Source organism: Vidua chalybeata, chromosome 2, assembly GCF_026979565.1.
Source record: "Vidua chalybeata isolate OUT-0048 chromosome 2, bVidCha1 merged haplotype, whole genome shotgun sequence".
NCBI lineage: Eukaryota > Metazoa > Chordata > Aves > Passeriformes > Viduidae > Vidua > Vidua chalybeata.
Genome location: NC_071531.1, coordinates 71010363 through 71026769, shown reverse-complemented (window position 1 = coordinate 71026769; position 16407 = coordinate 71010363). Strand labels below are relative to the sequence as shown.

General features: G+C 36.0%; 1 protein-coding gene across 10 annotated transcripts in view; it reads right to left on the bottom strand.

Moving 5' to 3' along the window:
* STXBP5L (syntaxin binding protein 5L) overlaps positions 1–16407 on the bottom strand; it is a 181692-nt gene that overhangs the window by 149771 nt on the left and 15514 nt on the right. For all 10 annotated transcript variants that reach the window (XM_053933533.1, XM_053933571.1, XM_053933542.1 and 7 more), the window contains exon 2: positions 15590–15687. In XM_053933533.1, coding sequence (XP_053789508.1) covers positions 15590–15687 — 98 coding nt within the window. The remainder of the gene's footprint in view (positions 1–15589; positions 15688–16407) is intronic.

Below are 16407 nucleotides of genomic sequence, written 5' to 3'. Positions count from 1 at the left end.
ATAAAATATATGTTCTTGCTCAAACATTTTATTTTATTTTATTTTAGTCAGGAGAATAAAACCTGAGGGAAAGTGCTGCCAGGCTATGTGGAGGTGGAAAGTACAACATCCATCTGGATAGCCACATTCAGCTCAGAAGTGTTGCTCTAGATTTACACTGTTGTACAGAGTATTAAGAGAGATAAAGGTAAAGAAAACTCAAATGTGATGTTTTGATCACATTGGAAATGGAAAGCTTAAAAAACAGTAATTACAACAAAACCTGATGAATCTCTTGGGTTCCCCTGGGTTACAGGAAGCAATCAAACAAGAATATAAAAAAAATAATTATTTCTTTGATTCAACTTTTAACAGAGTATATTGGCAAAGGTTCCTTTATGCTGCTGCACACTCTTTATTTGTGTGTATGTGTGTCTATTAAGTAAGATTATTAAAGATACAGGTATCAGAAATGTAGATTCAGAAAGCAGCAGCTAAAGTCCCAAGTAAACTACTATGTCATGCTTTGAAAGAGCATAGGAATGAAGCAGAATGGATGCTAGCAATGCCCACTCCCAAACCGCATAGCTAATACCTCTAAAAGAGACTTGAGATTACCCAGAAAATTACAAGACAGTAAATCTTACATTGGAATCTTGCAAACACCATTAAATTAAAATACTAATATAAAAATAAAGAATTTAGTCTAAACATGTTTTTATAAAAACTAATAATAATGCCTCCCAAAATATGCATATGATACTGATCTGTTGCTACTTCTTGGCCCTCCAAAAAATCATGAAATTGGAAAAAAACTTCCTCTGTTGTCAAAAGGCTGCAGAAAATCTCCTTAAACAGAAAACAAACTAACTGAAGACACAAAACAAGAGAAAATACCTTCCTTGATTAACAGTTATGGTAGAAAAAAAGGGTATGATTTACTGCCAATAAAAACTTGAATTCTAATGGGCTGCAAAAATTTCCAGTAATTGAAGAGCATTTAAAAAATGAATGGGAGATAAGGGAACACAGTCCACTTTCAGTAGTGATTTTGACATTCTGAAGACAGTCACCAAAAGCAATGGCATTTTGGTAAAATCACAGTATCACAGTATATGTCTGATAAAGTTGCTATATTTCTTAATCTGTTAAAGATCTAAAGAGTTAAACATGTGACAAAGCCATTTGGTTTAGCAAGTTTAGCAAGAATCTTTAAACAGACCAAAATAACTTGATGAAAGAGCAAAATGATGGCTATGTGCAAAATTGACCAATTCAGTATAATTTCCACTACAAGAAAAAATCAGTTTAGTTGCTTATGCACATCAGGAGAATCTAAACTTACAGCAGGAATTCTACGAAGAGATGTGTGAATCTCTACAACCAGCTCTATATGCAGTGTTGATGAATAGAATTGTTGCAATAAAAAAAACCCCATGAGAGATCCTGTATGTTTACAAGCTTCAAGCTGACATGGAAGATCTACAGCTCAATTTCTCTTTAAAAGATAACTTTACAAGATTCTGTTGATAAAAATACCCTGCCTAAATTCTCAGAATCATGTCTGAAGAATCACTGCAATGAGCAGTGACAACAAGGCTCCAGGGCAGACATACTATGATTATATAACCATAAACTGACTAGAACTAAAAAAAAAAAAAAAAAAAAAAAAAAAAAAAAGCACTGTTTCCATGGACAGTATAAAAATTCTCACTTAAATAACACTTGCTAATTTTGTCATTGGTCTTGTAGTTGGTTGATGAATAAGAAGTTTTCTAAATATGCATTTAAGAAAGTAAGAAAGTTGGTGAGAAATTGGTTTTCCTTTTTTTTTTTTTTTTAATGAAAGATGCTTGCACAAGGAGTCTGCTCCTCCCAAAAGCTTCTGCTGATTTTTCAGGCAGTTTGAAAATACTTCCTATGAAATTCTCAAACTATCTAGTTTGGGGGAGCTTCTTTTGCTCTCATCCAAGATGCTTAGCTATTTCATAAGCAGCAACACAGGCAGATTTAACTTCTATGTCTCTGATACCTTCATTCATAAAAGCCACTCAAAGCCTCACAGAATACAGACAGACTTTCCCTTATAATCATTACTGCAACTATAGACAGTATAAGTTCTTTTCAATCTCTACTAAGGAAGAAGAAGAGAAAGCAAAAATGAGAAATACTGAATTGAAACTTGGATTCTAAAGGTATTATCAAGCAGGATGATAGTTTTAATTAGGAAAGTAAAGCTGCTAGTTAAAAGGCAAATAAACGGATGTTTTTAATAGATTTGGCTATTTCTAATTCAGATTTTGAGATACTTTATACAATCTGGGAGGGGGGGGTTTCTGAAGTTCAACTGATTTTATGTAATTATTAACTCAGTATTAGCACTGATGTTTTAAAATACATTTCAATACATTTACAAGAAAATAAGTTGTGATTGCAACACCAGTGCAAAACTGACCCAAATCTTGAAAAATTGCTTACTATATCATCACACTGAAGTGATAAAGGACTGCTAAAGAATGTAAATGAAAGCCAAGAATTCAGAAATATATTTACCTGGAAGGGTTAAAGTTGCATATGAAACCTTGATTTGTATTCTATTTTGGCTTAATTAAAATCCTGATGCCAACATCATATCAGAGTCCACAAGTGCAACATATTTATCTTGAGATGAAGCCCCAAAACAAAAGGTAACAGTCTGTCATTGCCTGGTTTTTGTCAATGCACAGACCTTGTAAAACTAGGAGCTGATGATCACACAGGTGATGTTCTAAATATGGGAAATATCAGAAGCAAGGATAGATAACATAAACCCTACTTAATTACTGGTTCCTTATCTTTGCAAACTGAGAGATCTGTTTATACAGGTTGATAGCAGGAGCCTCATCTAGTGGTGCTTAGAGACAAACCAGTAGCCAAACAACCCTTAGGACCCAGTGGAAGTTTTGTTTCTGGATAGCAAAGATAACATGGAGCACACAGATTGTAAACATTCTTTCTGACTATCTCCACCATTCACAAGTTTCACCTGTCCTGTTAGAAACTGCACCACATTAGCAGAAATTGCTGGATTTTGCCAACATTCAGGATCCTGTTCTCAACTAGGGAAGTAGAAGAAATCTTTCAACTATTCAGCAGCAGCAGCTTTGGTGGCTCTTACCCAGATGAATAAATTTAGCTGTACCTGATGCCTCTCTTGGGAGAACACAAGAACTTTCAGTCCCTGCAGCCAGTTTGAAACATGCCAGGGGACCAGAGCAGACACTTTGATTGCTGTACTTTGGGAGCAGTCAACCAACTAGACTGTTTCATGAAACCACCAACATTTTTTTCATTTTTCTCTTCATGATATAACATCAGTCTCACCGGAGATGAGACATGAAACCAACAACAGAGAAATGCAGTAGTTCAAAAAAGCAGTATTTCATCCTCATTTCCTCTAAATGTAATGTCTGTGCTTCTTCCTTTCTCTACAGGTCACAGCATGGCAAAGTAGACAAGAACCCTGACATAACTCTTCCTTGTCAGGCCCCAAAGCATAAGGTTGGTGAAGAATCCTGACAATAGCAAAGCTGGAGAAGTGTGAGGAGAGAACTGATGCAGGACTAATGAAAAATGAACTGAACATGCAGACCTAATTGTACCATTATTTCTAAGAACTCTATGTTTGAGTTCCTTTGGAACATTCTACATTCCTTCTGCATTCAGGGTATGAATGTAGAAGTAAAAGGATTCACTCTTAATATAATCTCTCAGAGTATCTTTTCTGTGAAGCCCTAAAAAGGGTTATGGCTGGCTAGAATAGGGACCCTGGCAGTGGTTAGCTAAAATAGACAAGTAAGGTACAACATTCTACCTGTTTGCTCAGAACTACATTAACTAATGAATTTCAAGTCATAAGAGAAGCATTCCTCTAAAGAAACAAGTAAAGACTCATTGTTTTTCTGTCCTCTCTTGCAGCAGAAGATTTAGTCTACTTCTAGGAATACGTAGCAGGTAGCATTATCTAAATTCCTTTTAAAAGAGTTAAACTTTTTTTTTTTTTTTAACAACTGGAAAATATCTCATCTTTAAGTTGTTCAGAAGCCATGAAAACAACACTGTTTTCTTATTGCATTTATTGATCTCCCAGTGACTTAATTTATGCTTAAAAAACAGAAAGCTTCTATGCTGTAGTAAAACTGTCAGCCTAATGAAGTGATTCTTGTACTTTCAAGTTCAAAATAGTGATCTATCAATTAAAACTGAGGGAACTTATAAAATGAACCATTTTTCATTAGTATTTCCTTTCATTTGAGAGTTGCAATGCTAGAGAGGTCCTAAGCTACAAAATTCAGGAGCATACGAGAAGATGTTCTTAGCAATGATATTCACAGGAGAATTTGCTTCTCCTCTTGTTTCAGAAAAGACTGGGGTTTCTTGTTTTGTTTTCTTATTAACTGGGACATCCTACTTGAGGAAGTTAACAGCTTGACAAGCTTATGGTCTGGATGATGATGATGATGTTAATTTAGATAAGATATTTTTAATGTAAGGTTCATTTTTATACAAAATTCTATTTTTATTGAGAAATACATGCTCACGAATGGGTTATTCATTCACATTATACAAACCAGACACTATGGAGGCATAATCAAAACACACCTGGTAGTTCACAAATGCTTTTAACAGAGCCCATTACTCTGATGTCAATGCATTTAAGGATTTCCTCTGTCTGTTGTTCTGGGAAATATAAATGTGGTATTCTTCATCATAAAAGAATTTTAAAACCATGCATTACATTTATTAAATGTAATGACTCCTTGACACTGGTTGATACCCCTCTGTTTTACAGCTACAAACAGCAGGAATCAAGTTAAAAGCTCTTTTTATTAAAGGCCAAAGGACTTGAAAAGGCAAGTCTCGGCTCTTGCTGAAGATTAGAACTTTTTTCTTAAAAAATCCATGTGACCAGTTCTAAATTTGCAGGTGTCTCTATCCACCAGACACCTTATTGTATGAATGAAAAGGTGTACTGATAAAGGATGAAAAAGCTTCCCCATTAACAGTGCAATAATTTTTGTGTCTCAAAATAATAAGGAACAAAAAATGAATGGTTATTCTGCTTAAACTAAAAGTGCTATAAGCACAGTGTCCTGACCACACCCTACTTGGAACTACAGCAACTCTTGACTTGTTCAGCTTAGGTGGGCAGGATGTGGGAGTTGAGAGAGAAGGGAATATTCAATTAAGAGAGATGGAACAAGAAATCATGGCTAGCAGGTTTTCATCTAGGATGGGAAGGTCTTAGGTTCCAGCCCCTATTATAACCTGGTTATAATATCCAATGATCTGTTTATAGAAAAGAAATTAATTTACCAAAGACAAGAGCTATAGGTGCAGACAGGCAGCTCTGAATTTAAGCGCTACTTTGAAATCACCAAATCTACTGGGTACCATTTGATCTTCCAATATAAACTAATATTTTATGAACAGCTTCTCTTAAACAAACTATATGAAGCTATTATGAAATAGATATTCCATCTGTCTTGCTAAGATAACATGATCTACAAAAATGAGGAGATGTTATAACTATTAACATGTTACAACTATTGCATCTAGTCGCTGTTCTAGGTAAAATTTATAATCTGTCCCTGAGCACAGACTGGAACGTAAGATTACCCCTTTAAATTATGTGACTAAATCATTATCCTATAAACACAGAGTTGCACTTGCTTTTCCTATAAAGTGCAACACTTTAAGGTGAAAAATACCTCACAGGTATACATGGTCTGGTAGGAAAAATGTTGTGTGCAGCAGGATATGCAGGTTTAAAACATTATGCTATGAAAATTGAACTGACAGTCCCACATCTCAACTCTGTGCATCCACAGTACAAGTCAGTGGATGAGCACAAACCCTTAGAAGTAGCACCCACTACTGCATTTTACATTCAGTCTGACCTGCTACACTTGCTCTGAGACGGTCTGCCAGATTCTAATCCTGTAACAGAGGCTTCTGGAGAAGATTGATCAATCATTTTAGTGTTATATCATGAGACAAAATTAACATTTTTAGCTTCATTTCTTTATATAAGAGACTGTATTCTTGGGTTTCAAAATTATGCCCCTCTCATGAATTTTGCCAGTTAGATAAAATATATTGATATTAAAACTATGCAAATAATCTACTAAACAGAATGTAGGATGTTTGCAGAAGGAATATAAGATACTTCCCCTCACCAAATCACAAATTTTAAATCCAGTTCTTCAACCAATAAAGTATTGATGCATTATATTAGCCTCTCCTTAGTTCTAAGCATTTAACTTAAAGTGGAATTTCTCAAAATCTACAAATTAAGAGTAATAAAACAGCTGTGAAAAAGAAAGCCCTGTTGTTATAATCTAATGGGAACTGGGGAACACATCTATCCACACCTAAAATGGAGAAATTATTTGCAAATGTGAACTTACGTATTGCAAGGAATTAGGGAAATAATATTAAGATAAATATTTTAAAAGCCTAAGTTGGTATGTTCTGATTATAGTTTTCCAAGAGAATATTGAATAAAGTCATTCATGTGCTTGCCTACTACATGAATATACTCAAATGTATTTTTCTACCACACATCTCATATTGATTCATCTCATAATAAAAGCATGGTGCTTTTGAAATCAGTGTGTCAGATCGGACCTCACAATTCAGTCAATCCTTATTTATTTACTGAAGCAACTGAAATACGTAAATATGTCACAGAGCTATCAATTCTGCACTGCAGAAAATACAGCTAAATAATAAAACAGAAAAAGTCACAGCATTTAAAATGCACTTGTTGTAGCTGCTTAAAATGTAGTGTATTCAGTGATTTGGGCTTTGTTGGAGCAACCACACAAAAAACCCAACCAGAAATCGACTATAGTACTAAAGAATGATGTTCCATTATTTCTTTCTTGTGCTATCTGTGAGCATATTTTAGGGTTAATGTTGAATATCAACATATTAATATACTATATATGGTAAATCTATTTTAGACCATATAAGTATATGCTGCTATTCATTCAATAAAATGGAAAAAAAAGAACCAAAAATTGGTTACTGAAAAGCATAGTTATTGTCAGTAATTAGAGAGAAGATCTATCCTTTTTCTGCTTAAATTATTAGTTTCACAATTAAAGCATGTTAAGAGCACTGGATTTCCACTCATTATTGTCTGAAAACCACAACTGTTCAAACAAAGAGTACTGCAGAATTTTTGAAAAGTGTGCTGTGTCTGGCTGAAATGGAGCTGATTTTCTTCATGAAGGCCTGCAGGGTGATGTGTTTTGAGTACAAGACTAAAACGGTGTTGATAAAACAGCAGAATACCTCCTTCATTACAGCACTAAAGAGGAGCAGACTCACAAAATTTCTGGGTCACTTCTCCTCCTTGTGCTCTCTCTGGACAAAGAGATTGATGCCACGTTTACATTCTTTAATGCCCTCTAAGACTTGGCTATTCATTTTCCGATAGCTCTTGATCCACAATCTCTTTTGGACGAACTTGGCTTCTCCCATGATGCTTTTTAATACTTCCTTTTGTACTCATGTGTAGCTTTGAATGTGGAATCTGAAGCACCTGGGAAACATCTTGGCTCTTGACTTGAACAATTTCCTTAGGAAAATATGTAATTCAGAGACTGCTTTGCACAGGTCAGGTGCAAGATGGAGACTGAAAGAATATCGTTTGCTTAATGCCACTAAGAAAAGACAGGTCAGGGGTAAGGAATAGAAATCTGAGAACTATAAAAACTGGAATGAGACTAGGTCAGTTAGGGAAAGAGGAAGTAAGCTGACCATGGATGAGGGAAGAAAACTTCTTCAAGAAAACTTTTCCCTCCCCCTCTCCTGAATGAGATCATAGTCTCTGTTTTGTTCATCTCCCCATTTCTAGAACCTCAGGAAAAACTGTGCATTTATCCTACAGCCATCCGGGAGGTTTAGGCTGAAATAGTGTGTGACTGTCTGTCCCATTTCCTACTGAACCACTCATCACATGGTTTATGTTCCTTGCTATGATCCTCATAGGAGGAACTCTTTGGTTTCAGAAACTTCTCCTTAGGTATTCCCAATGCAGAGACAATTCAGAGTCATTGTAGCCTTTCTGCCTCGTAATGGGCATTCAACCCTCCACAGTTCCCTTTCATCCCTGGTCTCCCTCCATTAACAACATACATGCAAGTGTAAGAAAGGCACCTAACTTAAAGAGGTCATCAAGAATTTAAATTGAATGAGTGCCTGTAGCTAGACAAAAATAGGTCTCCTTCCACAACACTAAAATGCTCCCACTGTATGTGTCTGTGTATTTTGGGTTTGTCTTTTACTAGATATTAGCTTTCCTAAGTTATTTGGAGAAGTATCAATTCCCTCTACCATCAAGAGTGTCTGGCAGATAAAAACAAAAGAAGAAAAGAGTCAAAATAACTGTGTAGTATGACTACAAATTTCTGTGGTTTAAGGATGTCTGTGAAATTTAGGTGATGGATATTTGTCTAAAAAGGATAATTAGCAGACTGGAAAGGATGGCAAATTGATGTACTTTATTTCCTATGCACGTTAACACTTCTGTTGATGACAAAGGTTAGAATAAAAAAGGTAGGGAAAGCTCTAAAGCTGATACAAGGTCTAATTAAGACACATCACTTATTTGAAATAGTTGACTATCACCAGTAGTCATAATTTCACTATCAGAGTAAGTTGAGAGTTTTTTTTTTTATTATTATACTCAAAAAAACCCCTTGTAACAGAAATCCAGAAAGCATTTTTTCAGATAGTGTTCATAAACACAGTCATCAGCTCCACTTAAAATGCTGCCAGAGTCATCCACCTGTATGCCAGTTTTGCATGCATCTCCAAATACAAGAAAATCTACATTTTCTCAGTAGATTCGTTTGCAGATGTCAGATTCCATTTTTATCTCCTGGATAAACAGCAATTGAAAGTGAGGGAAGTCCAGTACATTTAACTGCAACATATTCAGTCTGATTACGTAAAAAGCATGGAAGAGGCTTGGGAAACAAACAGACACAAATTTATGCATGTATGCACAAACATTATATAGATATTAAAAAAAAACTAAAAAACACAAAACAAAACAAAAAAAAAAAAAAAAAAACAAAAAGAAAAAAAAAAGTGAATGCACACATAACCAGATGCACAGTAGTCTTAACATTAAAAAAAATTCTCTGCACTCTGGTTCTGTCAGATTTAGTAATACAGGTAAATTTTATTATTTTGGTATCTCTTACAATAATTTTTATTCTTGTAGATTGACAATAAATTCATTTCTGTAATAACCTATTTAGCTATCTATACACACAAAAATAGACATTTGCATCTTGATTTCCAGGGGAATTTTTAAAAGAACTTATGTTAGGAGTACTGACTCTCAGTGAAGTTTGTAATCCTGAATAGCTCAAGTTGTCTAGAAAAATCTCAAATACATTGTACAATGAGATAAAAGATGAAATGTATCAATGATTCCTCCAAGTCAAACAACAGAATTTTGGGTTTATGATCTTGTCTGTGCTACCCCCATTCCATCTGCCCAATAAATCACACAGAGTAAACAGCAGAGAACACAGTCGGCTTATTTTGAGGATAAAGAATTACTGAAACCTTGTTTAGGTTAAAAGACATCAGTTCCAGGGAGAGTTAACCTGTCACAATTTATATTTAGCTTTTATGCCACCCTTCTCACAGATCAAAACCCCAAATTACATTCTCCTCTTTTCTTTTAAAGTACATCCAACCTGATGTCAAACATTCTTTACCACATTTCCTTTAGCTACTGTAAAATTCCATGCCTACTCAGAACTCTGCCAGCAATGATTTAATTAGTGCTATTTATCTTCTTTGCCAGATTTTCTTTTTTTCTAGAGTACACAAACAGCCTCCGTTTTACCTCCCAGCAATACATTCTCTCTGTGTACATCAGCTGCTGAGGAACCATGATGTTCAACAGAGCTATCTTGGGTTTAGATTTCACCTTCCCCTTTACTTGGCACAGTAACTCTGGAATCAAAGATATGTTTACTGGCTGTTTCACAGAAAGAAACAAGATGATCTTATAAAATCATTTAGCTTGGAAAAGATTTCCAAGACCATCGACTCTAACCACTAACCCAGCATTAAGAAGTCCACCACTAAACCATGTCCCTCAGTGCCACCTTTGCACGACTTCTGAACACTTCCAGGGCTTGTGACTCCACCACTTCCCAGAGCAGCCTGTTCCAGGGTTTGACAACCCTTTCAGTGAAGTATTTTTTTCCTAAGATCCAACCTAAACTTCCCTTGCACAATCCAAGGCCATTTTCTTTCGTCCTTTCAAGTACTTGAGAGAGTGACAAGGTCCCCCCCACCCCCCTTTTCTCAAGGCTAAAGCTCCCTCAGCAGTTCCTCATAGGACTTGTGCTCTAGACCCTTTTCCAGCTCTGTTTCCCTCCTCTGGACACACTCCAGCACCTCAATATCTTTCTTTTAGAAAGGGGTCTAGAAGTGGACACAGGATTTGAGGTCTGGCCTCAGCAGTGCTGAGTACCAGGGGACAATCACTGCCCTGCTCCTGCTGGGCACACTATTGCTGATACAGGCCAGGATGCCATTGGCCTTTTTGAAGGCATGTTTGTTTCTCCACAAAACACACCTGTTACAATAAGTGTTGCTGTACCTTACTGACATTCAAAAATCACTCTTTCTATTAAAGCACTGGAAGAAGTACATAAACAGGCCAGAAAAACTTATTCCAACTATGATCCTAAAGCAGAATCTCCCTTGAGCAGAACCTGTAGAATTTTTGTGATTTGCAAATGGCTCTACATGAAGATTTTTAAAACGTAAGTAAAAGAGATGGTATCTCCTATACCACTCAAAATTGAAAGACTATTTCTATATTTTGTAGCAAATTTCATAGACAGCTGCAATCTGCCATACCTGAATTTATCAGATGCAATTTCATACTCTAAGACAAGTCAATTTAATAACCTGATCCTTAGTGCCAACATTTTGTTACTCCCCTATTTCCTTCTCTGTCCAGTCCCAACTGCACTCCTTCAACTTTATTTATGCATCATTCTGACTAACACTGGAGGTAAGCACCAGATAAATCAGTTTGCTAATCTGGCAAAAAAAGTAGCACAGCAGAAGAACTGGTATTTTGCCAGGGTAGTGCATTGGATGGCTCACAGTAATAGATCTGACAAGCAGCAGAATTGGAGCAAAGGAAGGATCAGGACGGTGCAGCTAAGCTAAAGGTGGGGATAGAGCAATGCTTCCACTGTCATGTATTAGCGAGTCAGAATAATGTTTTGTTTGCCTAGGTACAAAATGGCCACTGTATTTTCTGATAGCATGGATAACCAGCAGCTATGCCTACTAGAAAAGACTTGCATGGGTTGCAGATGCCTTACAGCTTTGCTCAAGCAACTAATAGTGAAAGTGAAGATTTGTATGCCACACAACCTGCATCCATGACAATATGGAGCCTGTAAGTCTAAAGAATATGTATTAATAACAGTACCAGACCACACTATAACACATACAAAAACACATTACTAATTTAAGCCTGTTTGATGGTGAATTTTTCAGTGATGTGGAGGCCCTTCTGGACCGAGTAGGTAATTTTCTTTGCACTGGATTTAAGATAAACTTCCTCTCATTTCATGATAATCAAAGATGGTAATAGCTAGAGAAGAGTTTCTTTCAGAATTTCTCACTGCAATTGACCACTAAATAATCAGCAGTTTGATTTTAAAAAATAGAGTAGATGTTGTATTCTGTATGTTTGAAGTAGAGAGCTGTAATGGCTAAGCACAGCTCTGAAACAATAGAAGAACTCCAAAGGAAAGGATTCAGTGACTCCAGGAAGTACTTAGAATTAATTTTAACAAGAATTTGTCAGCTGAATAAATGTAGACAATGTAGAAATATACATCCTGAAATCTGAGCACAGCATGCCACTTCTTCAGATCTGTTACTGGGATAATCACTGTTAAGAATACTGATTTTAATCTATTTGCTCAGACTGAGAATGTGAAAAACCCCCAGACTTCTCCTTTTCCTCTGAAATCAAGAAGAAACTTAAGTCTGACCAAGTATCTTAATTTCTCACCTCCTTGTATAGTGATACAGAACCTTCTCTGACAGCAGAGACTGAAAAGTTGGTCTTATTGTGTCAGAAGGTTCTTCACATTGGGACTAGAGAAGATGGATATGGAGACAATAAGAAAAGGAATTCAATTTCATAGCCCCTCTTCAATAGAATGTGTTTTCCTGAAGCAAGTATATTCCACTTAAAGTGGTATCAGGCAATGATCTGAACAATGATCACAAGTATGGAAGCTGGAAACTGGCTTCCGACAAGAAGAAAAGACCTCAAAGGAGAAATGAAATTTGCTATATTTAGGACAAAGGTAAAGAATGATCAGATGCCAGAGCAACTGTTTCAGGAGTGGGGTTTTGGCCCTTTATTTGCAGCTTTGTTAGGTAGTAAGGATACTCCTCCATTGATGATTTGCAGTGCAGTCTGATTCTGTGGGCTGCACCTATGAGGATCCAGTACCCAGCAGCCATCACTGTAGGTAACACCTGCAGGTGTTTGAACTTCCTTGGGAAACGCACAGAGGCTGCCAGGATCAGTAGAGCATAGCAACAACAATTCCCAGTGCTACAGGAGCCACAGCAGTTGCATCTAAGCACCCTGAAAAGAAATCTAGGAGAAAACAAATTGACTGCCACACCAAAATGAACTTCCATTTATCTCTGCATTCTAATGGCAGCTTATGAATAATATGCTTTATTTCAGGACAATTTAACATAGTCAACTTCAGTATTGCTGCTGGATCACTCAAAATGATCACCTGAAGGTCTGATGTTAGACATTAATTCACAACAAAGAAGGACATGCTTCCTTTTCTTAAAAAACAGGTTGTCTTTCGAGACCTGTTACCTTGTGACCAGTAGAAATACCAATACCTTGTGAATCTTTTAGAAAGTTAAGGAAGCAACAATACCATCATGTGACTTGGACTCATCACAGGAAAACTTGTTCTACATCATTACATGAATATTAAACATAAATTCAGTCTTCCTATCCTTTTGTGTTCCCTAAAGAAGAGACTCTGATCCAAACCAGGTACCTTTGGCACTACCAGTAAACAAACAAATAAATAATTAGGTGAATTTCTCTGATGGCAGCCAAATAGTCTGTCCTTTCACTCCATCAACAGTACTGTTTAGAAACACCAGCCAAACACAATGTATGTATGGAAAGAATTCTCTTTTTCTTATGCGACATACTCATGGCAGAATGAAATTGTGCAGTTCTGTTAAAAAGTATTTTTACAGGATACTGTGGAAAACTTAGAGCTACTAAAACCTGTATTTTCCTTAGTTTACTAAAAAAACACCCCACATGATAAATTCTACTTTCAGATGTAGTATTTCATCTGTTATATCTTGGCTTGAATTTTATTGCCTGATTTCAACAACTACAAAGATCTGCAACAAGACTGGCTTAAATGAGTGGTGTTCTGGGGGTAGTCTTAGGGCCTATTTCACTGCAAATTTATTAGTCCACAAGTAGGTTTTTTATGCAGAACTTACAACCAAGTGGAGAAACCTCAGTTAAAATGAATGAATAAGTAATTCTTTTTATGGCACCCTCTGTCTTCAAAGAACAGTTTCCATTAACTCAGGGCTCAATTAAGCAAACCAGGCTCTCTGTGACTAAGCTGCGAAGCATTTATGTTATGACATATCATCAAAAAAAAAAAAAAAAATCCCTGGTAATCGTGATGCTCTTGCTTGATTAAGATACTAGAACTGGTAGAAATTTTTCCATAAATGAGATAGGAGTTTGCTAGCAAACAGGAGAAGAAATGTTAAAAGGAAGGACACTTTGAAAAACATTCTTTTCCCTTCTGCTAACTCTTTATAATCTATTCTTATAGAAAACATACAGAGAATTTTATATAAGCTTAGGGATATAGCTATTTTTCCACTTCATGTTCCATTCCTGTGGCAGGAGACATGCAGGTTTAAATTAATTCTACATAAACCTGTATTAATTCAGGCTCTGTATCCGAATTTTCCTCAAAGGAGGGATTTGTAGAGATAGAGGATGCCTAGCCAGTGACAGCACTGCTCCTAGAAAAGCCACATAGCTGAGATGGAAATAAGAGGTGGGCTCAAGAGTCAATCTTCTGCAAGGTCATCTTCCTACTTCTACCATGAAATTCCCAATACCCTCACTCTGATGATATCAGTGAAGCCTCCAGGGACAAAGCCCCAGACTTTTTAACCTCTAAAAAGAAGAAACCATGACTACTAGACTTGCACTTCCCAGAAGTACACAAATTCACCAACACTTTCTTCTTTGCATTTGAACATAATATAGTCGATCTACTTCATATAGGTAAGAAATAAAGAGTCAAACTATCAAAGCAGAGCTTGTCACATAACTTGAGGTTTAGTTGAGTCTTGTGAGAAATTCTGGATCAGACAGAAATTGAGGCTCACAAAAATGCAACTGTTCAGACCAAGAGTATCCAAAAATGGAAGAACCAAAGTTTTAGCAACGTTACATGAGGCACAGGCTTCTTTTCCACAAGGAGATTTTTCTTTACTTTGTAACCTGCCTTGGGTTCATTGCATTAATTGATATCTTGGGAACAGGGATAGCAAGAGAACCAGAAAATATTATATTGCTATTTCATACAGCATTGTCCTCTACTTTAAACACATAATTTATTTAGCTACAAAAAGTTTGTAAAAAACCATTGATTTATTAGTTCTGTGTCCTGTAACTTTAAAACCTTCTTGTAATAGTCTTTCTCCTTTTTTTCCTTGCTTTATATGTATTTTCACTGAAGTGGAAAACACTGGAACCATGCCAAACTAAGAAAATTAGGTAGAGAAACATTTTGAAATACATCACATACATTAAAATACATTTAAATATTCTTAATTTTTTCTTTAATTTAAGTCTTCAAATTTTAATTACCTTGTAATTAAATTTATTCTGTATAGACTTCTAACTTCAAAATCCTACTGTACTAAAAACAACATATAAACTGCTGGCACTGAAGTACCTTTATAGTTAACAAAAAGAAATAGGCACTTTTATAGTGCTTCACCTTCTCCTCTGGGAAGAGAGGAATTCTGTCCTAAAATTGCTTATTTCCCACCATTCACTTGGAAGTCTCTAAATAATTTCATACATAGCCATCTAACTGCAATCTAACATTGGCTAGCTGCATTGAAGCAATGAATTTATTTATTGCTAGCAAACATTCACAACTTGCTCATTACCACTTTGCTGTCCACTTTTACTTTGCATGCTGAAAAAGATCAATTCCGTTTTGTCTTAACCAATCTATGCCAAAACCATATGCTAAAAATGCAGTCAGAAATTGTTCTTTGAATCCCTTAGGGACCTGGCTGATTCCTCAACAGCACATCTTTTTCCAGTCTGTCTCATAAAGCAAAATGAAGCAGAACATAACAACTGTAGCCTTACCTGAGCACTTGAGGAAGGTAATTCCCATTCCTGTATTACAAATACACAGAAATGGTGCAAATTCTGAATGAGAAAGGATACATTCGTATGGCTCCTGTTCTTGTTCCAATTGCCAGAATTTTCTGAACGGGATCAAAAGCTAAGGCAGTGGGTAGGTAAGGAAATCCATGGCGAACCGTCTGAAACAGAGCAAAGGAGCAAAGTGACTGAACTGCAACCACAGAGAACACCATGAAAGTTTTATGCTTATGTTTTTCTGTATGTTGTAGCATTTTCAATACATTTCAAGAGAAGTATTTAAAAAGATACAGTGTTTTGAATACACAGGTGAATTTTGTTCATATGAATTTCTAGTTATGCTTTTCACTCAGTAATATTTTAAATGGTTTTATTGCAACAAAGTCGATTGCAAAGTGTATGTTATTATACAGCTGGTATATATTGCTGAAGTGGTATACTGAAAGATAACCTTAATATGCAGGGCAGCTGAACTGTAAACTGAAAAAAAAAAAACCAAAAACATAATATGCTTTCAATACACTCAGCCTCAACAGAACAGCTCCAGCACAAAATGGAATACGTCCAGGGGAAAAGATCCAATAAACCAATAAACTGAATTGAGTCTATGAGGTAAAAACCCTTAATACCAATTTAAAAAACAAAGATGCCAGAGAAGATGCTCTCAAAATGAGCAGCTGAACCACTCGCCCTTTCTTAATCTTTATTTACAATACTATGCTTTTAATTCTAATTTTTGCAGAGATCCTTCAGGGAATAAATAAACTGAGCATGATACAACACATCCTTGAAGACTGTCTCAGCATTTTAAGTTACCTTAATCTGGAGGTTATGACTTGCCCAATTCTTATGAGGAAGAATCAGACGAGAGAGAACACTAA